At 45.5% G+C, this 23,212-nt stretch overlaps 1 protein-coding gene across 4 annotated transcripts in view; it reads right to left on the reverse strand.

Annotated features, from left to right (window-relative positions):
• Nucleotides 1-23,212, reverse strand: part of CYTH3 (cytohesin 3) — an 89,528-nt gene that overhangs the window by 11,705 nt on the left and 54,611 nt on the right. For all 4 annotated transcript variants that reach the window (XM_029219559.1, XM_029219560.1, XM_029219561.1 and 1 more), the window contains exons 2-5: nucleotides 13,713-13,795; nucleotides 11,360-11,424; nucleotides 10,834-10,900; nucleotides 3,613-3,731 (exon numbers count right to left, since the gene is read on the reverse strand). In XM_029219559.1, coding sequence (XP_029075392.1) covers nucleotides 3,613-3,731; nucleotides 10,834-10,900; nucleotides 11,360-11,424; nucleotides 13,713-13,795 — 334 coding nt within the window. The remainder of the gene's footprint in view (nucleotides 1-3,612; nucleotides 3,732-10,833; nucleotides 10,901-11,359; nucleotides 11,425-13,712; nucleotides 13,796-23,212) is intronic.

Below are 23,212 nucleotides of genomic sequence, written 5' to 3' on the forward strand. Positions count from 1 at the left end.
CCCGTTTTCTGTCTCTATAAATCCGCCAATTCTGAGCATTTCATATAAAATGGAATAACACAACATCGTGGCCTTCTTGTGACTGACTTCTTTTCCCATCATAATGTTTTGAATGTTTTAAATCCATGTTGTAGCATGTATCAATACTTCCTTTCTTCTTAATGCCAAATAACATTGCATTGTATGGAGAGACCACATTTTCTTTATCCGTCAGTTGCTGGACATTTGAATTGTTTCCACTTTGGGGCTGTAATGTGGCTGTGAACATTGGTGCACAAGCTTTTTGTGCATGCAAGTTTCTTTTTCCCCCTTGGGTTTGTAACTAGAGTAGAATTACTGGATCACATGGTAAGTTTACCATTTTGAAGAACTGCCAACTACTTTCCGAAGTGGCTGCACCATTTTTTTTTTTTTTTTTTTGGGGTACGCGGGCCTCTCACTGTTGTGGCCTCCCCCGTTGCGGAGCACAGGCTCCAGACGCGCAGGCTCAGCGGCCATGGCTCACGGGCCCAGCCGCTCCGTGGCATGCGGGATCTTCCCAGTCCGGGGCACGAACCCACGTCCCCCGCATCGGCAGGCGGACTCTCAACCACTGCGCCACCAGGGAAGCCCTGCACCATTTTTTATATAGCGGTGTATGAGGGTTCCAGTTTCTCCACATCCTCACCAACATTTACCATCATCTTTAATTACAGCCATCCCGGCGGATATGAAGTGCTGTCTCACTGTGGTCTTGGGCTGCACTTCCCTGATGACTGCTGACGTTGAGCATCTCATCATACACTTATTGGCCTTAGCATACGCCTATGCATATATCCTCTTTGGGTGACTGTCCACTCAGATCCTTGGCCCATTTTACAATTATCTGTCTCATTGAGTTGTAAGAATTCTTTTTATATACTAGATACAAGTCTTCATCGCATTTATATATGACCTGCAAATATTTTCTATTCTCTGGGTTGTCTTCTCCCTTTCTTGAGGACGTCCTCTGAAGCACAGATGTTTTGAAATTTGATGATTCTACTTTTTCCTTTTGCTGTCACATCTAAGAAACCCTTGCCTAATCCAAGGTCACAGAGATTTACCCCTGTGTTTTCTTCTCAGTGTTTTATAGTTTAAGTGCTTATACTTAGGTCTTTGACCCACTTTAATTTCTGTATATGGTGAGTGACCCAGTGACACTCTTTTTGCAGGTGGCTGTCCAGCGGTCCCCACACCACTTGCTGAAAGGACCATTCGTTACCCCGCTGAATTGTGTTGGCCCCTCAGTTGATGTATATATGAGGGTTTATTTCTGGATTCTCAATTCTATTCCATGGCCTTTCCTTCTACTCTTATGCCAATACCACACTGTCTTGATTAGTGTAGCTTTAGTCTGTTTTGTAACGGGCAAGTGTAAGTTCTCCAACTTTGTTCTTTTTTTTCCAAGACAGTTGTGGCTATTCTGGCTCCCCTGAATTTCTACATGAATTATGGGATGAGCTTGTCAACCTCTATGAAGAAGTTAGCTCAGATTTTGCTAGGGAGTATGTTAAATTTGTTTTGTTTGTTTTTAATTAAAAACAATTTTTTTAGTTAATTATTTTTTCGCTGCGTTGGGTCTTTGTTGCTGCGCACAGGCTTTCTCTAGTTGCAGCGAGCAGAGGCCACTCCTCGTTGCGGTGCGTGGGCTTCTCACTGCGGAGGCTTCTCTCATTGCAGAGCATGGGCTCTAGGCGCATGGGCTTCAGTAGTTGGGGCACACCGGCTCAGCAGTTGTGGCTCACAGGCTCTAGAGCACAGGCTCAGTAGTTGTGGTGCACAGGCTGAGTTGCTCCGTAGCATGTGGGATCTTCCCGGACCAGGGCTCGAACCTGTGTCCCTGCCACTGCGCCACCAGAGAAGTCCCGTGTTAAATTTGTTTATCAATGTGGAAGGTGCCGCCATTTTTGCAATATTAAGTCTTCTAATCCATGAACATGGAAGTCTTTCCACTTATTTGGATCTTTTAATTTTTTTCAATAATACGTTACAGTTTTCAGAGTAAAAATTTTCTTTTGTTAAAATTTATTCCTAAGTGTCTTATTCTTTTTAATGCTACTGTAAATGGAGCTGTTTTCTTATAATATCCTTTTTAGCATTTTCATTGCTACTGTATAGACATATGAGTGAAACTGTACATTGATCTGATATCTTGCAACATTACTGAAATTACTAGTTCTAACAGCTTGTTAGTGATTCCCCAGGATTTTCCATATGCCAGATTATGTTATCTGCAAATAGAAACGGTTTTAATCCTTCCTTTACAAATTAGATGCCTTTAATTTCATTTTCCTGCCTAACTGCCTTGGCTCGAACTGCCAGTACCAAGTCGAATGGAAGTGCTGAGAAGAGTCTTGATCTTAAGGGGGAAGCATGAAGTTGTGGGGTTTTCACAGGTGCCCTCTATGATGTTGAGGAAGTTCCCTTCTCTTCCTAGTCTGAGTGTTTTTATTATGAAGCAGTAAGTGTTGTCAGATGCTCTTCCTAAATCTACTGGGATGATCGTGTGGGTTTTGCTCTTTATTCTACTGATACGCCATCTATTGATAACTGACCTGCGTACGTTGAACTAACCTGGCATTCACAGGATAATGAATACACTTGACCCTCGAACAACATGGGGGTTAGGGGCAGCGACCCTCCACTCAGTTGAAAATGTGTGTAAACTCACACAGCCCTCTACATACGGGGTTCCTCCATCTCCACGGTTCTGCATCCGCAGATTCAACCAACCGTGGATCACGTAGTTCTGTAGTATTTGCTACGGAAAAAAATCCACATACAAGTCAACCTGCACCGTTCAAACCCATGCTGTTCAAGGGTTCTGGTGCATAATCCTTCTTCGATATTGCTGGATTTGATTTGCTAGTATTTAGTTGAGGATTTTGGCTTCTACAGTCGTAAGTGATATTGGTCTGTAGACTTCTTTTATTGTGATGTCTTTGATTTTGGTATCAGGTAGCACTGGCCTCACAGAGTGAGCTGGGAAGTGTTCTGCTCTTCACTTCTGATCAAGTATTTTTAATGAAAAGCTCGAAACAGAAACCACGTTGGTTGAGCGACTGCTGGCCTTCTGTTTAAAAACACTGCTGTCTGCTCCTTGCCCAAGTCTATTCTGACACATTCAGGGGATGCGCTGCCTGAGGACTCCTGCCCTGCCCTCTGTTAAGCAGAGTCAGTGGACTTTTAAGTGGAGAAGGTTGAGGAAGTAAGCCTGACTGGCCGCTCTCCATTTAAAAAATAACAACCTTCTACCTTTACTCATACCCCCAACTAACAGGAGAAAGGCGACAGCTGAGAGATCCAGGTATTTCTGTGCCCAACAACCAAAGACGCTTTCCGAAGCAAGGAGCGGGAGGCAGTGGCATTCTTGGTTCTGTCCTGGTTTCCTGGATGAGCAGAGGATTCCAGAGGAACAGCAACCCCGCCCAGCCCCAGGACACCCACACCTCTCTGCTCACAAGGGCACAGGGGAGGAGGTGGCTGCGCTGGACTCGCTCGGCCAGCACAGCCACCCCCAGAGCCCACGTGATAGACCCTGACGCAAAGGTCGGCCCGGGTGGGCAGGCTGCCCCCTGCCCTTGAACTCACCTTTCACCCAGGTAGTCCCCGATCACCGTCTTATTCAGGCCTTCCCCTTTATACAAGAACTGGGCCACGTCCTCCGGGGAGCACTGCAGCAGGTCGTTCTCTATTAGAAACTGAATTCCCTGAATAGGAGCATAAAAAGGAAGCACCGGTTAGGAGGGTCACCAGACTCGTATTTCAAAGATAAATACATTTAGTGTCGTGACCTTACTGGTTCGGACACGGCAAAACTAATGCAAGAGCACGATGGGATTCTCACATCACCGTAACACATGTTGCCCATCAGAGAAAAGCATCTCCACGCCTCCTGGCAAATGAACAGGCTAAGAGACAAACAAGTTACTGAACAAACCGTTCTAAGTGTTATTAGAGATTATAAAGGCAGAAGGAACAATGACACCGAATTTCCCCAGCTCAGGAAAAGGATCTGTGCTGTGTGCGACAGGAACACATCGTACATGGTTGACCAACCCAACACCCATCCCAAGCCCCCCTTCCCAGACTCCTCTGCAACCAGAAATGACCTTGTGAACAGATCTGGTCAAACAGAGATGAAGTCTGTGAGGAGGACCCAGGAAAGCTGCTCCTTTCCTGATAAAAGGGGACCTGACAGCTCTTTCCTCCTCCTTCCTGCCCTGAATGCAGATGTGATGGCAGGAGCCCTTGCAGCCGGCGTACAGGGAAAGGCTGGGAAGCACACAGGACCCCAGTCCTGCCACCCGGGAGCTACTCGACGCCCTGCGGCCACCTCCGCCGTGAGAAGACAGCCCGCTGCATAAGCTGTCTTCACGGATGTGCTGCCACCTGTGGCTGAACAGGTGACCAGTCACCATGCCACTGAGCACACAGCAGTCAAATCCACACCCGTGGAAGGACCTACGGAGACCAGCCCAACAGTCTCTATGAACGGCTGCAGAGGGGCTGCTGGGCCCGAACTATCGCTTCTCTGTCTCACGGGAAGCCCTAATAATAGCAAAAATTTACCTCGGGCAGAGCTTCTGAGCTGGTTTCAAAATACATGTTGGAAAGCTTGTAAGGGAAGAGGGAATTCTGCCCAGAAGCTGTTTCTACAAATGCAGCTAACAGCCTAAGGGCCCAAGACCAGGGATCCCTCATGCCCCATGAATGCATCTGAAGGGTCTATTCATTTTTTTAAACACATGAATGTCCACAGCAGCCTCATTCAGAATTTCTAAAAACTGGAAACAACCCAACAGTGGGTCAGTAAGAGAACCGACAAGTACATTGCAGCACATTCACACGATGGAAGACTACAGCACGAGACGGAACAAACAATAGCACAGATGAATCTACAGACGTGACATGGATAAAAGGACTCAGCATATTTTAATTCCACCTACGTAAATTTTTTAAAAGGTAACGCTCATCTATGCTGATAGCTCAGAATTCATTCCCTAGGAGGAGACGCCAGGAAGGTGCCCTGTAATGTTCCACAGCTGCGTCTTGTTCTGGGTTGTGGTTACATGAGTATTTAAATTTGTTAAAATTCTTCAAGCTGTACATTTAAAATTTGTGCACCATGTTATTCTTCAAAAAAAAAAAGTTTACCAAAAAAAAACAGTAAGTCTGACAATCTTAAATTAACTGCCCTATATTTCTGGTGGGAGCTTAAGTGGGTACAGCCACCTGGGTATCATCTTCCACACTGGAACAAAGCATCTGATCCTAGGTGTGCAACTGTCCTCACCCAAATTCCGGAAAACAAGGCCTTGGACAAGGGCGGTGCTGGCGCTACTCACTCAGGGGACACGATGCCACACCCAGGTGCCCATGGAGCAAGGCGAGGGGAGACTGCAGGGCTGGGGATGCCCTCAGGGCTCTGTGAGGGAGGGGAGCTCTGTGAAGCTGGGCAGAGGCTCCGAGTCTGACCTAAGAGCCCTGCCACGAGGCCAGAGGCAGAGCTGCCCCCGGCTGCCTCGATGGAGCCCTTGGAGTCCTTGTCGTGAGGACTCACGGGCTGGCTGTGGGTGGAGACGGGAGACTCTGCCGCTCCCAACACGGTAGGGGCAGGGGAGAGGGCCTCCCAGGAGCCAGAGGTCGGGGACAAAGGGACCAGCAGAAGCAGAGGCTCCCTGGGGGATCGAGGCTCACATCGGGGCGACAGTTCTGGCCTGGTCTTTCGTGACCACTTCGGCTGTGATACCAGTGAGGGTGGTGGCCCAGCGGCCAGCCTCCCTTCTGCGGATGCTACCTGGCTGTGTGTCCTCAGCGGGGCCGAGGCTGCAAGAGGGTCTTGCATCCTTCCGACCCTGCTCTCTCCCCACCCTGCCGGCTGTCTGCAGAGTCATCCGACCGGCAACCTCTGCGGCCAAGGGGCCCCGGCAACCCCCTCAGCCTATGTCCCCCAGAATTGAACGGGCTGTGGATGAGGCTTTCCTGGGTTCTTCCAGGTGCACACGACCTGCTCTAAAACCCAACCCTCCCCAATCACTCGGAAACTTCTCCGAGAGGAAGTGCCATCTAACCACCTCCCAGGATCTGGGAAGGCAGACAGGCTCAGCACAAGGGGATCCCTTCTGTGCTTAAACGTCACATAAGGCAGGCAGAGGAGGCCCCGAGGGAAGCCTGAGCTCCCTGTGCAAGAGACAGAGGCCCTCCCTGGTCATGGAAAACACGGAGCCACTGGCGTGAGCCCAGGCCACAGGCAGAGAGAGCAGCTGCAAAGGAGAAAGGGGCTGGCTGCACCTGGGAGGGAATGAGACCGAGCAGAGGAAGAGGCCTGCTCTCGGCCTGAGGACACGCACCCCTGTCCAGAAAGGAGGAGACGTCACACTCCGGGAGGGATGCAGCCACGGGCAAGGATGCTGGCAGCCCCGGGAGCTGCGAGAGAGGCTGCAGCAGAGGCTCCCTTGGAGCCTCGGGAAGGAACAGGCCCCACCCACACCTGGATTTCGGGCTTCCTGGCTCCCGAACTGCGAGAGAATGAGTTTCTGTTGATTGAAGCCACCAAGGTTGTGGCGGTTTGTTATGGCAGCCCTAGAAAACAGATACATCAGGTAAACGCTAATAATTCAGAAGTCCGATTTTATTGCTATTTTTAGTGGCGACTCTTAATTTTAACAAATTTTTAAACTTATATTCATCTACCAACGTCCAGAAAACCTTAGCCAGCTTTTAATTTCCTTCCTTTCCTTCTTGCTACTTACATATTGAGATAATCTGGGACTTAGCTTTCAAAAGTATTCTTACAACAATCACTATGTAGACTTAACTGTAAGTTCTTCTGGTCTCTCTGCTCTTCTTTTTTTCAATCCCACATCTCGCCCTTGGGCTCACCTCCCGATCAGAGATGTACTACTCCAACTACTCCATTTCTGGCGCTCAGAGAAGGTCTTAGTGGTTAATTTAAATCACTTTTCCCCAGACTTCGGAAAACACGATTTCCCTATTGTCCTTGATTCGCTGCCGCTGATGACGAGCTTGCTGTGATTTTGTTTCTTCTCAGAGAATCTGCTCTTTCCTTCCTGCAAATTTCCTACACTCCTCTTAATCCACAGGTTTCCTGATATCTTACTCAATACATCTATGCATATAGGTCTTTAAGAAATGTACCCTGCTTGGCATTTGGTGAGCCCTTTGAATTTGAGGACTTGATCTTAATCTAGTTCTGAAATATTCCAATATTTTTTTTGAAATATTTCCTCCACTCCGGTTTCTTTTGTTTTTTAAAGGTTTTTTAAATTTTTTTTTTTTTTTTTACTATTATTTTTAAAATTTATTTATTTGGCTGCCTTGGGTCTTCGTTGCTGTGCACGGGCTTTCTCTAGTTGTGGCGAACGGGGGCTACTCTTGGTTGCGGTGTACAGGCTTCTCATTGCGGTGGCTTCTCTTGTTGAGGAGCAGGGGCTCTAGGCACGTGGGCCTCAGTAGCTGTGGCACACAGGCTCAGTAGTTGTGGCTCAGGGGCTCTGGAGCGCAGGCTCAATAGTTGTGGCTCACAGGCTTAGTTGCTTTGCGGCATGTGGGATCTTCCCGGACCAGGGCTCAAACCCGTGTCCCTTGCATTGGCAGGCGGATTCTTTTTTTTTTTTTTTTTAATTTATTTTTGGCTGTGTTGGGTCTTCGTTGCTGCACGCAGGCTTTCTCTGGTTGCGGCAAGCAGGGGCTACTCTTCGTTGCGGTGCGCGGGCTTCTCATTGCAGTGGCTTCTCTCATTGTGGAGCATGGGCTCTAGGCGTGCAGGCTTCAGTAGTTGCGGCACGCGGGCTCAGCAGTTGTGGCTCACAGGCTCTAGAGCACAGGCTCAGTAGTTGTGGCACACAAGCTTAGTTGGTCCGTGGCATGTGGGATCTTCCAGGGCCAAGGATCGCACCTGTGTCCCCTGCATCGGCAGGCGGACTCTCAACCACTGCGCCACCAGGGAAGCCCAATGTATTATGTTTTTAAAGGCACTTCTAGGAAGCTGGGAATAAAAGGGAGAGTCTACCGAGTGTTTTCAGCTTCCTTGATCTCATCAACCGTCTCTCTTCTGTATTTATAAACCCAAGTGCTACTCCTGGGTATCCCCATACCCGAACAAGCCAAAGCTCCTTGCTCAGTGTGTTATCGCTCTGGGACTTAAATCTTCCTCCTGGCCTGAAAGAACGAATTCACTCTGACAAGAGCCTCGTGTTTCACAATGTCACGTGGTTTAATAGGGGCCTGGGCCACGGCGGAGACGCAAGTTTGAATTGTGAGATCATCCGGTGCTGTTACAGACTGAATGCATGTGTCCCCTGAAATTCCCATGTTGAAGTCCTAATCCCCAATATGATGGTATTAGGAGGTGGGCCCTTTGGGAGGTGATTTGGGTTCGATGAGGTAATTTGGGCAGAGCCCTGGTCTGATGGGATCAGTGTCCTTATAAGCAGAGATGCCAGAGAGTCTGACCCTCTCTGCCATGTGAGGACACAGCAACTGGACAGCCGTCTGCAAGCCAGGGAGAGGGTCCTCACCAGAACCTCACCATAATCTTGGACGTCTAGCCTCCAAAACTGTGAGAAAAATTAATCCGTGGCTTAAGGCACCCAGTGTACGGTATTTTGTTATGACGGCTGGCATTGACTACAAGTGCTGAAACCAAGTCTACAAAACCAGAGAATTTTGATAATTATTCCCAGAAAAAGCAAACATGCAGACTAAATGTGTCAAGTGGTTTTTTCACACAACATAATTACAAGTAAGTTGTCAAATGGAACCAAGAATTAATATTTCAAAAACTCTTTTAGGTGAACAGTAACACAAGACGAAGCCTGTGGTGCAATTCGCCGCAGCCCAGGCACAGCAGATGAAACACCCATGTCCGAGACGGGCCAGCAGACACCACGGGGCTGGCCAGGGGCCTGGGCCACCTAGGCTGGGCTCAAGGCCACCTACGAACCAACCCCAGAGTCTGCCAGAGCCCAGGAAGCACCACAGTTCCAGGCGTGAGTCTCAGTCGGGTTCTGTGCTCCTTGGCCGCTCCCCAGCTGTGACACAGGAATTAAGATGGAACCACCCTCAGGAGGTCGTCACAGGGACTAAAGTCTACCAGGCCACATGCTTCCTTAGCACAGCTCCTGACAGAGCTACTTCTCGATAAATGTTAGCCATTATTATTGTAAATCTGACACACAGTGTATGTGAAATAAGACAACAGGCAAGACCCTGATGGTGAGGACTTTAGGTACCACTCGAAACTTGTCTGTTTCGAGAGAAGATCTGAATCTCTCCATGAACTGAACGGCGTGCTACCCTGCACTGCACTTGAAAATTTAAGGCCCCGTTTATAAAACGTCCTCTTGTTAGACCGTCTCTCTCCTGAGATGCTTCCAATGCTTATTACATCTGCTGATAATTCTACTCTACACTCAACTTCTTAAAAAAAAAAAGACTGTTACTAATCCCAAATATCAAATTATTACCCAATTCACAATTTGAATTGTTCTCACTGACAACCTGGAGTTGATTTATACCCTGTAAGCAGAGAATCAGGAAGCAACAGGAAAACTTTCACAGTGGCCAGAGTACCCGAGTTAAACAGAGACCCTCTTGTGCTGCAGCCCTGCTAATATCTTGACAAAACCCAAATTTGCAAACCTTGAATAGGGAAAAGTGGTACGTATATCTTTAAATAACATCTGCAACTGTGCCTGCACCTACAGATGTAAATTTACAGATCTGAGATCTTGCGCAGTGTAATTCCAGCCATCAGCAAACATTTGCCGAATGAACAAATAACTAAGTAATTAGTACAGAGACGCCAGGAAAAACAAGGAAGATGTTAGACGTGAACACAAATTAAAGACCAGTGAGGGGACTTCCCTGGTGGGGCAGTGGATAAGACTCCACACTCCGAATGCAGGGGGACTGATCGAACCAGGGTTCGATCCCTGGTCAGGGAACTAGATCCCACATGCATACCGCAACTAAGAGTTCGCATGCCACAACTAAGGAGCCCACCTGCCGCAACTAAGATCTGGTGCAACCAACCAACCAAACAACAACAAAAAAAAGACCAGTGAGGAATGAAGTCACCGGCAGGGAGGGCCTGAGGCCACCTCTCTGTGGACAACGTCTCTCCTCTCCTCTCCTAGACCATGAACCTTAGCGGCTGATCAGGTCCACTCTTCTCAAAACCAAAACGATGTTACGACTGAGCCATGTGTTCCACAAAGCTTTACAGGTTCAGCTAATAGGTCCTTTAGCTCAAATCTCAAAAACAAGATGCTACATGTTGCAGGTTTCATTTCTTGGGGGGTGCTTTCCTAGAAAATCCAACTTGAGGAAAGACCAAGATATTGGCTTAAATCTGGAGTCGCTTGGTCTTTCAGACAGATGTCTTCTTTTTAAGGTAAATGAAAGGAAGGAAGACCTCTCCCTTGAACCTTTTAACCCCCTAGACCATAAAATCTACCATCTCTGCCCCGATGGGCCATGTGACTCCCTGGCCTGGGGCTCCTGAGGGCCAGCAAAAAGCTCGGCCTGGAGGAACCAAGGAACTGAGCGTCAGGCAGCTCCTGTGAGGCCAGCTCCGACTCGGAACTTCCCAAACAAAGGCCTTCTGGTCCAGGGACTTCTGCTGCCCCCGCTCATCAGGAGCTCCCTTTGTGGTAAAACTGAACATCAGCTCAGTGTCTTTATGAGGTACATGCCCACCCTTGTCCAAGAGGGAGCACGTCTTTAAAATCGGTCAATCCATCCATCCGTCTCTCACAGGCCAGAAAAGTGAAGACGTTCTCTTACCTTTTTGGGATCCATGTTGAATTTCTTCCTTCCCATGGCTATCTGCTTGTTCCTCTGAGTAGTTTTGCTGTGCGTTTGAACGAATTAAGAAGTCGTTACTGGACGTTTGCACAAAGCACCGGGAGCTCACGTCCCCTCCCAAGAGGACAGCTCGGGAAAGGAAAGGGCACAGGCCCCCAGGTCCCCCTGCCCAGGTGGAAGCAGCAGAGGTACGGCCACTGCAGCTCTTTTCTTTCACAGTTGCTAACTTGTTCAGCAAAAGCAGAGCTTCTTGTTACACAGAAAGGTCATGTCTGGGCAGGGTGTTCTGAGGGGCCTGCGCGGCTTCCTCAACTACAAGGCCTGACGGTGAACTGGACCACGTGGGGAGGGGAGAAGCAGGGAAGATGAGGGGGGCAGAGGAGGAGGACGAGGCCCCGACAGGCTCCCCGCCCCCGCCTAGCCCCAAAGCCCGCTCCGCCGTGGCCACCACAGCGTCGCGAGCTCGGCTGGAGGGTGACCTGAAGGTGCAGCCACAGCTGCTCACCTCTCCTCCACGGACGTGAGGTTGTCGATCTCCGTCATCACTTCCGCGATTTCATATTTCAGCCTCTGTCGAGAAAGAAAGAAAGCGATGTGGGGGTGAGAGAGGGGGTCTCCACCTTCAGAGAACTTTTAGCCCCCCAGGTGCAAGGCCCCCTCAGGTCTCATCGGGACATCACAGGTATGGAGAAACCAGCACTGCTTATGGACACAGAGAGTCTCGTAGTCAGAGCCACGCCAACTCATGAGCAAACAAAATTACTGTTTGTCCACCTCCCATCAGAACGAGAGCAGAGGGGCCCCGCAGGCAGATCCTCCCGTAGGCAGATCCTGGAGTGTGTGTGTGTAAAATCAAGAAGGGACCCTGGGGAGAACATCACAGGTGTAAAAAGATACAAACAGCAAAAGGAAAGCAATGAGTCCCGTTATACGTCACCCACACATGCCCACCTGCCTTCGCCGGCACCTGACTTCTTGGGAAGACCTGGGGCGAGGCTTAAACTCAGGTCAGTATCGGGCCTCCAACCACCGTCTCAGGATGATCTCTGTCACTTTCCATGAGACGAGGCACTGTGGACAGAGCCCAGGAGGTGACAACGATCTTGCCTGGGGCCCTCAGACAGGCCAAGGACCCCAGAAGGGACAGACTCCCTACCGCTTACTGGTTGAGACAGCTCTGACCTCCTGGGCCTCGGCATCCTCAACTCAGAAGTGAGGTCGCTGGAGCTACACGAGTCTCCATGGGCACTATTATTACTAACGTCCAAATCGGAACGTCAGCCTTACAATATGTTCTTATTCTTCAACCAAAGCACACGTTCTGGGTTATCTGATTTTTCTGAGAATGACGGGTAACCTTAGAAGAAAAAGTTTCATGGATTATCTCTCAAATACAAAGAGATTTTTTATTCAGACCCTATGATCTCAGGTGCCAAGAAACTTCAGGCTCAAACTGTGAGCCCCTAGAAAGGAGCTACTGTCTGGACACAGCTCAGTTCTGCAGCAAGTGGCCGGGGAGGCCACATTGACTTTGGCAGGACAACGGTTAGGAAGCTTCCCAGGGAGCAGCCACACGTGCAGTCGATTTCCCGAGGAAGCCCCAGACGGGAGCCGCGAGCGCTGCCCCTCTGCATCGTTTCTGCAGCTATTACAGACGCTCCGACTCGGAGACTGTGGCTTGACTCCTCTGGGTCTCCCACGGGACCCCCTCCACCCTGTCCTCTGAGCACACAAGTGTGGAAAGTGCAACGGTTGGCTATCTGTGTCTTGTCCGTCACTCTACTCCCACCAGCTAGTAGGTGCTCGGTGCATTGCTAGAACTCAATATATGTTTATTCCATCATTCAAAGGACACCTGAGTGCCAACCATGTGCCAGGCAGCATGCCAGGGACCCTGGTAGACGAAGCGCGGCCTCGCCGTAGCCTTCCGGGAGCAGTACGTGTGCAGGCGCCACTGCCGTGTGAAGACGCCCTTCGTGACTGCAGAGTCACACATCGCTCGCCCGTGACTCCAGGCATGACTTCTCTTCCAATGAGTCCACGCCGCCCCGTGAGCACGAGCTCTGCTTCACCAGCCTGGGTAACTCTTACGCTCTGCCTCTCCATATGGTTCGGATAAACGCATACTAAATCCCCACTTTTTTACATTTTCATGAAGCTACTTGATTTACAATTTTTAAAAAAATTTGTTTTATTGAAGTATAGTTGATTTACAATGCTGTGTTAATTTCTGCTGTACAGCAAAGTGATTCAGCTACACACACACACACACACACACACACATATATATTCTTTTTCCTTTTCTTTTCCATTCTGGTTTATCACAGGATATTGAATATAGCTCCCTGTGCTCTACAGTAGAACCTTGTTGTTTATCCTTTTTTCTTTTTAATTGGAGTATAGTTGCCTTATACTGCTATGTCAGTTTCTGCTGTACATCAAAGTGAATCAGCCATACATGTGCATATATCCCCTCTTTTTTGGATTTTCTTCCCATTTAGGTCACCACAGAGCACCAAGAAGAGCTCCCTGTGCTATACAGTAGGCTCTCATTAGTTATCTGTTTTATAGTAGTGTATATATGTCAATCCCAATTTCCCAATTCATCCAACCCCCCACCCTTTCCCCCTTGGTATCCATGTTTGTTCTCTACGTCTGTGTCACTATTTCTGCTTTGCCCATAAGATCATCTGTACCATTTTTCTAGATTCCACATACATGCGTTAATATACGATATTTGTTTTTCTCTTTCTGACTTACTTCACTCTGTATGACCGTATCTAGGTCCATCCACGTCTCTGCAAACGACTTGATTTACAATTTTACCTAAGAGCAAAAACTAAAAGACATTTTTTTACCTCGATGTCATCAATAAGTTCCTTTTTTCTTCGACGAATGTCTAAAAGTTCTTCTCTCTCTTCTAATGAGAGGTCTTCAGGCACTGAAAGAAAAAAAAAATCAAGTTAAACAAGTAAACAACAGCTACTCCAGAGAACAATTTGCCAACTTCTGGTGAGGCTGAAGGCGGGTATATGTACAAGCCAGCGATTGTGTAGGTATTATCCCAAGGAACCCTCGCTTACAGACCACATGTAAGATATTCATAGCAGCATTGTTTTAATAGAAAAACAACCTAAGTTTCCACTAATAAGAAAATGAATAAACTGTGGTATATTTATGAAACAGAATCCCACACAATTAACAATGGCTGAACTCAGTCTTCCAACACACATGAAACCCACAAATGAAAAGAAGATAAAAGGAGGCTGAAGACCTACACTGTATGCGACACCTTCCACAGAGGGGTGACATATACATACGCAGAGCATAAATAAATGCACAGAAATGATCAATGCCACATTCCTTTTTTTTTAATGGCAGTTTTTTGTTTTTTTAAAAAAATATTTATTTACTTTTGGCTGCGTTGGATCTTAGTTGTGACGTGCGGGCTCCAGAGCACGTGGGCTCTGTAGTTGTGGCACATGGGCTCGCTAGTTGTGGCACGCGGGCTTAGTTGCTCCATGGCATGTGGGATCTTAGTTCCCCGACCAGGGATCGAACCCACGTCCCCTGCATTGGCAGGCGGATCCTTAACCACTGCGTCACCAGGGAAGTCCCTCAACACCACATTCTTGATAGTGGTTCCTTCTGAGAAGGTTGGCTTTTGAGGAAATACATTCCAGAACGATATTAGGGAACGTCAATGCAGTGGGTAAAGGTTGGCTGGTACATGGACATTTAATTTTAATTGACAGGGTTGTTCATAATATCCTTGCATTAATGATTAACCTCTGCAGTATTTTCCATTCCTACTATGTCTATATTCTCTTTTCCTTGTGCTAGAATTGGCTTTTATCTCATTAAGCTTTTCAGAGAAACAGCTTTTAATAATCCTCTACCTGTGTGTTTAATTTCTATTTCATTAATCTGTTTAAAGAAACAAAAGATTAAGAATCTGAGTAAATAGCAAGAGAACATGTAGAGCTTCTACAAACAAATTAAGATAATGTGATCATGGTGCAGGGACAGACAAACGGACTGATGAACCAGAAGACAGTAGCCAGAAAAATACACACAGACTCACAGAAACTTGATTTACAACACAGCTGACATTGCAGCTCAGAGAGACAGGGCAGACTCTTCTATGTACGTTACGTGCTGTATCAGTTATCTCCATGTAAAAAAAATGAAATTGAATTCCTGGTTATCATCGTATTTTTAATCGGTTCCAAGCAGAATAAAGGCTTAAATTCAAAAGGCAATAAATATTACACAATTTCTTAGGAAGAAAAATAGAAAATGTGTTTATAAATTCAGAGTAGGAAATTATACCACACCACCAAACACCCACCCCTGCCACCGCCAAATAACTTTGAGAGCAGCCATTATTATCCTAATTTTATAACTGAGAAAACTGAAGCCAAGAGACGTCTAATGATTTTCCCTGGTGACAGAGAAAAAATATTTGAAGAAGTACTGGGTAAAATGTTCCGTATTTGATAAAAGACATGAATATACACATCCAGGTGCTTGAACTCCAAGTACGATAAACCCAAAGATCCACAAGGTCCCAGAGTATGCTACGGGCAGGCCCAGCAGCTCAAGAGTGTCATCAGGGACCCGCTCTTTCCATTCTATAGTCCAAAGTGTCAGCTTCATCGTAAAGCTGCTGCTAGCGGCTTCCAGAGGCTTCTTATTCATGCATGGGGTGGGGTGGGGTGGGGTGGAGTGGGGTGGGGAGACCCAGATCAAGAGAAAATGTGAGAACCAGTAGAGAATGATGCATCCAAAACCAAGAGAGGAGAGAATTTCAAGAGGGAAAACCCAACAACGTCAAATGCCACAGTAAAATAAAGAAGCAAGTGTGCAATTCTTGAACCTCCCAAGGAATTACTCTTACCAGCAAGCAAGCACCTTACTGCAATATAGAGAGAAATCAAAAACTAACCAGTTGGTTGACACTATCCTGTTACGAAAAAAATAAATGCACCCAAAGAGTCAAATCGAGTCTGTCCAGTGTGCACTGGGCTCCCAAAAGGGGCCTCATTTAAAAAAAAAAAAAAAAAGTTCTGCTGAGTTCTCCTATGTAGCTATATGAAAACAAGAGTCTGAAAGGGTGCCACTCTAGTTCGAGCATCAATAGACTTTGGTTTAAGAAAACCCACCTCCAGTTTTCTCCCCTCCAACCCTGATGATGAATAGGGTTGGCTGATAACAGTGAAGGTGCATTTTAAGTGAATCTAAACACCAGAATGATTCAACTCAAGAATCATGATCTTTAATGGATTTCCTTGATTTTCTCTCAGTAATGCCCATCTTTTCCTATCCCTTTAAGGCCCTAAAGAGTTAAAGTACTGACCATTTACTTTACCCGTAATTCTGATCAGAATTTGCATCTCTAAAAGAAAGACAAATTCTGTAAGGTGGGATAACGATATTGTGATTATGTTTAAAAAAAAAGTCTTTATTCATACTGTAGAATTTAGGAGTTGTAATATTATTACATCTGGACTTTGAAATAGTTCAGCAAAAAATTAATCAAGCAAAATGATAAGTGTTAAATCTATTTGATGGATATATGGGCATTCATTACCTATTTTATACTCTAAGGGCTTGGAATTGATTAATTGATTGATTGATTGCTGAATTGGGTCTTCGTTGCTGTGCACGGGCTTTTCTCTAGTTGCGTTGAGTGGGGGCTACTCTTTGTTGTCGTGCGGGGGCTTCTCATTGCAGTGGCTTCTCTTGTTGTGGAGCACGAGCTCTAGGCGCGTGGGCTTCAGTAGTTGTGGCGCACGGGCTTAGCTGCTCCACGGCATGTGGAATCTTCCCGGACCAGGGCTCGAACCCGTGTCCCCTGCATTGGCAGGCGGATTCTTAACCACTGCGCCACCAGGGAAGTCCTGGAATTTTTCATAAGTTAAAAAAAAAGTTTCAAGTATAAATGGCCAGTAGCACCTTTTCAGGGTATTTGGCTAAAGTATTAATGAAAAATAATGGAATGTTTCCTGGCACATTTTAAAGAATAAATAAAAAGAATAAATAAAAAGAATACAAGTATATAATGAAATACTCAGGACCAATCTCTGTACAGCTGTCACTTAAATATCTTGATGTCCTACTATTTCTTTTAACTCCCTGAATGTACGGTGAATACCAGTATTTTGCTGGTATTCAGTGAAATTCTATCAGCATCTCTCTGCCTTCAAAATAACTTTGCAGCCACATAATCTTCTCACACACAGATAATCTCACGCACGCAAGTGCCATAGGAAAAAAATGGGAAGATAAGCCATGTTCAGAGAAGGTGTTCTTAACTATCAAGACCTTTCCCACAACTCAGCAGTTTTCTCCCAATGAAGGCAAAAATAAGGTCTGGTTCACTTTATCATCTACATTTTGTCACTTTGACATTGTTAGGTTAAGATGAAACCAAAGTCTACAGCTGATTTATTTTTTCTCCTAAGAAATCCAGTGGTTTATTTTTCTTAATTGAAAAAGTTATACATGGATATGGTTATTACACACATACATACTCTCTCTCTGAAAACATACAAAGGGCATACAATGAGAAATTTCCTTCCAACCTCAATAAAAGCTTTTTTTAAAAAAGCAAGTTAACTGGAACCTGCTGGTGAAATTCAGTGCAGTCACTGCAGTTGATCACCGTCTTCCCGATTCTCCAGAGATAAGGGCCTTGCTTAAGCCTCACCACTTGGGGCCCGTTTCTCATCTGCAGAATGACGGGAGAAGGTTAGCCACAACACAGCAGGTGTGGTTTCTACAAATATAAATGTTTTCACAGGGGAAAAGCAATGTGGAAAGATGTCAAGAAATTCCCCATTTTAGTACAAAGGTGTTGCCAGAGAGGTTTTAGATTAAGAATCAGGAGCAATCTGTGTAATTTAGTCCAGGCCCCTGCCTTTCTCGAGAAGGCACTGGTTTCCCACAAATGGAGGCTTGTGGGTGGGAGGTCTGGGTTTGGGGTTCATGATTTGTATGCGTTTAATTGAAGTACTTAGGTGGGAAGTTCTGCTTTCAAGCCAAGACGAAGTAACAGGGATAGATTTACACTCCTGTCTGAAATGACTAAAACAACGGACACAGTTCTACACCCTGCCAGGTATCTTTCAAAAAGGAAGGTGAAACAAAATCATTTTCAGACATTAAAAACTTGAAAGAATTCATCACTAGTTGATCTGTACTATAAGAAACGTTTAAAAGTCCTGTGGTGGGGACTTCCGTGGTGGCGCAGTGGTTAGCAATCCACCTGCCAATGCAGGGGACACGGGTTTGAGCCCTGGTCGGGGAAGATCCCACATGCCATGGAGCAATTAAGCCCATGCGCCACAACTACTGAGCCTGTGTTCTAGAGCCTGCAACCCACAACTACTAAGCCCGCGTGCCAAGAGCCCGTGCTCCACAACAAGAGAAGCCACCGCAATGAGAAGCCCATGCACCACAACCAAGAGTAGCCCCCGCTCGCCGCAACTAGAGAAAGCCTGCACGCAGCCAACGAAGACCCAGTGCTGCCAAAAATAAATAAATAAATAAATTTATATTAAAAAAAAAAAAAAAAGCCCTGGGGTGGGGTAGGGGGTGGAGAGATACCAGATGAAAGTCTGTATCTGCATGGAAGAATGGAAAATACTGTAAATGGTAACTATGTGGGTAAACATTTTCCCCTCATGATGTGAATCTCTTTAGAAGATTTACTGCTACTGTTCAAAGCAAAAATAACAAAGTGTGTTGGGTTGGTAACACACATAAAAGTAAAGAGCACAAAGTCTGGGAAGAGAGAAATGAAAGTACACTGTTCCAGGGTTCTTACCCTGGATGTGAAGTGGTGTAATATTATTTGATAGTAGACTCTGATAAATTAAAGGTATATAATACCTAAAAAGCACTACTACTTAAAGACTAAAATAAACCACTAAGATAAAGCATGCAAAAAATATATTAATAAGAAACTGAGAATCATTACTTTATGATGTTTAATGAAATCTAAGATCCCATCAAATATAAGATGAATCCTCCGCTTTAGTGATTTCAAAATGTAGAAAATTTTGCAAATCAGAATCAATGGAAAAAGGGAGATTATCAGACATACTGACATCAAAGCATAAGCAAATGGTATCTCAAAGTGTTTTCTAATTTTCAAATTATATTAATAATCTATTTACCTAACAGATTCCAATCCACCAAGAAGCTGTAATTTGTTCACTGCTATAAATATCAAATGACTCCCTTACAAATTTTACACACGCGCATACACATATACACATACACACACACACACACACACACACACACACACACACACACGATCTTCCATAAAGTTAATCAGCAGTTCTCCTAGGGGAAGATGATGTTCCACAGATGTGAACTGTGGCCAGAAACCTTCATCTTGTTTTAGTCACTAAATGTCAAATGTGATGATTTAACAAATTTGATAATAGGTGATAAAAACAGGGTTTCAAACCATCACATGCACATGACTCACAACCGCATATTTCTGGTACCTAGTGCTAATGGAAACTGATGTCACGTAACCTTAATTTTACCTTGATTACTAATCAATACTAACTTTTTTGTTACTGTATGGTATTTTTCAGAGTTTTGGTCAATGCCATAGGACACTAAGAATTCTGGGAAAGCATGGGCTTGGCCTCTGGTCCCATTAATTCACTAAATGGGAACTCTGTACTGGAGTGTGGTTTAACCCAAACAAATAATACCTACCTGGAACACTACAAAAACCGATGACTTAAGCTGTTAAAGCAGGATGAGTTCCTAGCTACTACGAAGCAGTATGGTTTATACCAAGAACATAAAGGCAGGCTGTGGCCGTCGGCAGCTGTGCCTCTGGGTCTGGTCACCACCCAAGGACTGTATGCCTTCAGTGAGGTGATAAAGCGGAGTCCAAATGGCTAACAGGGCCAGCAGTATGTCAACCACACTGGGGGCCAGGTCAGTGGAGGCTCCAGATCGCTAAAGCACTGCGACCAAACTGCAGCGGCAGCCTTTCTGCCGGGGACAAGGAAGGACAGAGTGTGCCTCGCGGGGAGAGAGGCGCTCTGAGAGGCCGGCTTTCCACGGGACAGGAAGGTCCTGGCCCCCATGGACCACTCAGCAGTCACCTCCTGTCACTTCCCCTCATTCTCCTTCGTGATCTTTCTTCGTCCTGGGACACTCATGCTTTTCCCAGCCTTCTTTGGATTAGGTGAAATACCCCTTTAGACAAACAAAAACTCAAGAGCTGGCCACCAGCACACCATCATTAAGGGAAATTCTGAAAGAATGAACTTCAATCAAGAGAAAAGACCCAAGATGGGAGGGGTGGGACACCAGAGGGAATCATGGGCACAGATTTACAGAAGGAAACCTAAAGAAAAAGTGACCACACAGGATGATAATGTCTCACAGAATAAACAATAGCCAGTAACACTAGCATGGAAATGGGAAGAGAAATAACTTGCTCTGAAGTGCTGAGAATTCCGAGGAGGAGAGCCTGCATAATTAGCTTCGACCTGGCAAGCTAAGAATCCATATTAAAATGTCTAGGCTGGTATGGAGGTTCCTTAAAATACTACAAACAGAACCCCCATACGACCCAGCAATCCCACTACTGGGCATCTACCCTGAGAAAACCATAATTCAAAAAGAGTCATGTACCATAATGTTCATTGCAGCTCTGTTTACAATAGCCAGGACATGGAAACAACCTAAGTGTCCATCATCGGATGAATGGATAAAGAAGATGTGGCACATATATACAATGGAATATTACTCAGCCATAAAAAGAAATGAAATTGAGCTATTTGTAATGAGGTGGATGGACCTAGAGTCTGTCATACAGAGTGAAGTAAGTCAGAAAGAGAAAGACAAATACCGTATGCTAACACATATATATGGAATTTAAGGGAAAAAAATGTCATGAAGAACCTAGGGGTAAGACGGGAATAAAGACACAGACCTACTAGAAAATGGACTTGAGGATATGGGGAGGGGGAAGGGTGAGCTGTGACAAAGCGAGAGAGAGGCATGGACATATATACACTCCCAAACGTAAAATAGATAGCTGGTGGGAAGCAGCCGCATAGCACAGGGAGATCAGCTCGGTGCTCTGTCACCACCTAGAGGGGTGGGATAGGGAGGGTGGGAGGGAGGGAGACGCAAGAGGGAAGAGATATGGGAACATATGTACATGTATAACTGACTCACTTTGTTATAAGGCAGAAACTAACACACCATTGTAAAGCAATTATACTCCAATAAAGATGTAAAAAAAAAAAAAAATGTCTAGGCTAAGCAGCAAAGCAATGGAAACGGAGTTCAAAACGCCCAAACTGAGAAAGAGGAAGAAGAAAAACTGCAATGAGAAAAAAATCCAAAACAACAAAGAGAAACAGAGAAAAACTGTTAGATATGTCAATTCTATCTCAATACAGCTGAAATTTTAAAAAGAAAAACCATTAGAAATACAAAATGCAAAATATGGGAGTAGGAGAAAAAAAAACCAACAAACATTGATTTTTACTGTGGAAGACTGAAGAAAGAGTCTGTGATATGGCACAGTTCCTCCGATCAGGAAGGTGGGAGGCTCGGGGACTTCCTTTGCCCAAGAGAGGGTGGCACAGAGGACACCATGCAGGACCCGGAACCCAGGCCTCGCACCCCTCCTGTCTGGGAACCCCAAGACCAGGTCCCGTGCTCCAGAGAAGCCCGGGTCAGCAAGCTTCTGAATGAAACCTACTGTGCTAAGACACCACTGGCAGGGAGAGTCCAAGACATCCCAGCTGTTGCAGCCGCCTCGGCTGAGGCCCCGAACCTCAGGGAGGCAACTCAGCCCCGGCTGACCTGCCAGCTCCATGCAGCCACGGGAGTGGGTGGACCCAGACAAGAGCGGTCCATGAACGGCCGGCCAACTCCCAGAAATATGAGCAATAATAACCACTGTTATTTTAAGCCAATTACTCTGGAATACTTTGTTATGAAGTAACAAAGTCATAAGTAACTGATACATTTACAATGAACACGAACAGGAAAAAGGACCAAGTTTAAAAACCCAGACATAAAAATAATGCACAATGAAAAAAACACCCAACTAAATGCTCTTTAAAAGAGGTTTATTTATTTATTTATTTTTGGGGCCTTTTTTTATTGAGCCAAATATACACAACCTAAAATCTACCATTTTAATCATTAAGTGTACAGCTCGGTGGCACTGAGTACATCCACAATGTCGTGCAACCATCGCCACTGCCTATTTCCAGAACTTCTCATCATCCCCAACAGAAGCTTTGTAACCATTAAACAGCAATTTCCCATCCTCAACCCCCAAGCCCTAACCGCTGGCTAGCAACCTCTTTTATGCTCTACATCTCTCTGAATTCTCCTGTTCTAGGTATATCATGTAAGTAGAATCATACAATATGTGTCCTTCTGTGTCTGGCTGATTTTACTTAGCATAATGTTTTCAAAGTTCATCCACATTGTAGGATGTGTCAGGATTTTGTTCCTTTTTGCGGCTGAATAACTTCCCATAATGTTTAGCCACCATTTTGCTTGTCCATTCATCTACTGATGGATATCTGGGTTGTTTCTAAGTTTCGGCTACTGTGAACAGTGCTGTTATAAACGTGAGTGTACAATTTTTGAAGTTTAAATTCACAAACACAGATTTGGTCCACAATCAAATATCATACTATATGTCACCCCTCTTAGTACATCATGATACATGTTAATATGTTAAAGATTCCATGGAATCTGTAATCAAAAAAAGAAGCACCAACAACACTAATTGTATTAAACTGAGAGGATTCTTAACTGACGTGACCATGGACTCATCTTTTAAAAAACAGAACATCTCTATGCTGTGTAGCCTGCTGAACATAATTAAGGACAAACAGGCCTAGGTTTGTTTTTTTAAATTAATTTTTATTGGAGTATAGTTGCTTTACAATGTTGCGTTAGTTTCTGCTGTACAGCGAAGTGAATCAGTTATACACAGACATATATCCACTCTTTTCTAGATTCCCTTCCCATTTAGGTCACCACAGAGCACTGAGTAGAGTTCCCTGTGCTATACAGTAAGTTCTCATTAGTTATCTATTTTATACACAGTAGTGTATATATGTCAATCCCAATCTCCAAATTCATCCCACCCACCTTGGTTACCATAATTTTGTTTCCTACATCTGTGACTCTATTTCTGCTTTGCAAAAAAAGTTCATCTGTACCATTTTTCTAGATACAAGAGGCTTATTTATTTATTTTTGGGTGTGCTGGGTCTTCGTTGCTGCACACGGGCTTTCTCCAGCTGTGGCAAGCGGGGGCTACTCTTTGCTGCGGTGTG

This window comes from Monodon monoceros, unplaced genomic scaffold (genome assembly GCF_005190385.1).
Source record: "Monodon monoceros isolate NGI ecotype Baffin Bay Population unplaced genomic scaffold, NGI_Narwhal_1 Super_Scaffold_13, whole genome shotgun sequence".
Taxonomy (NCBI): domain Eukaryota; kingdom Metazoa; phylum Chordata; class Mammalia; order Artiodactyla; family Monodontidae; genus Monodon; species Monodon monoceros.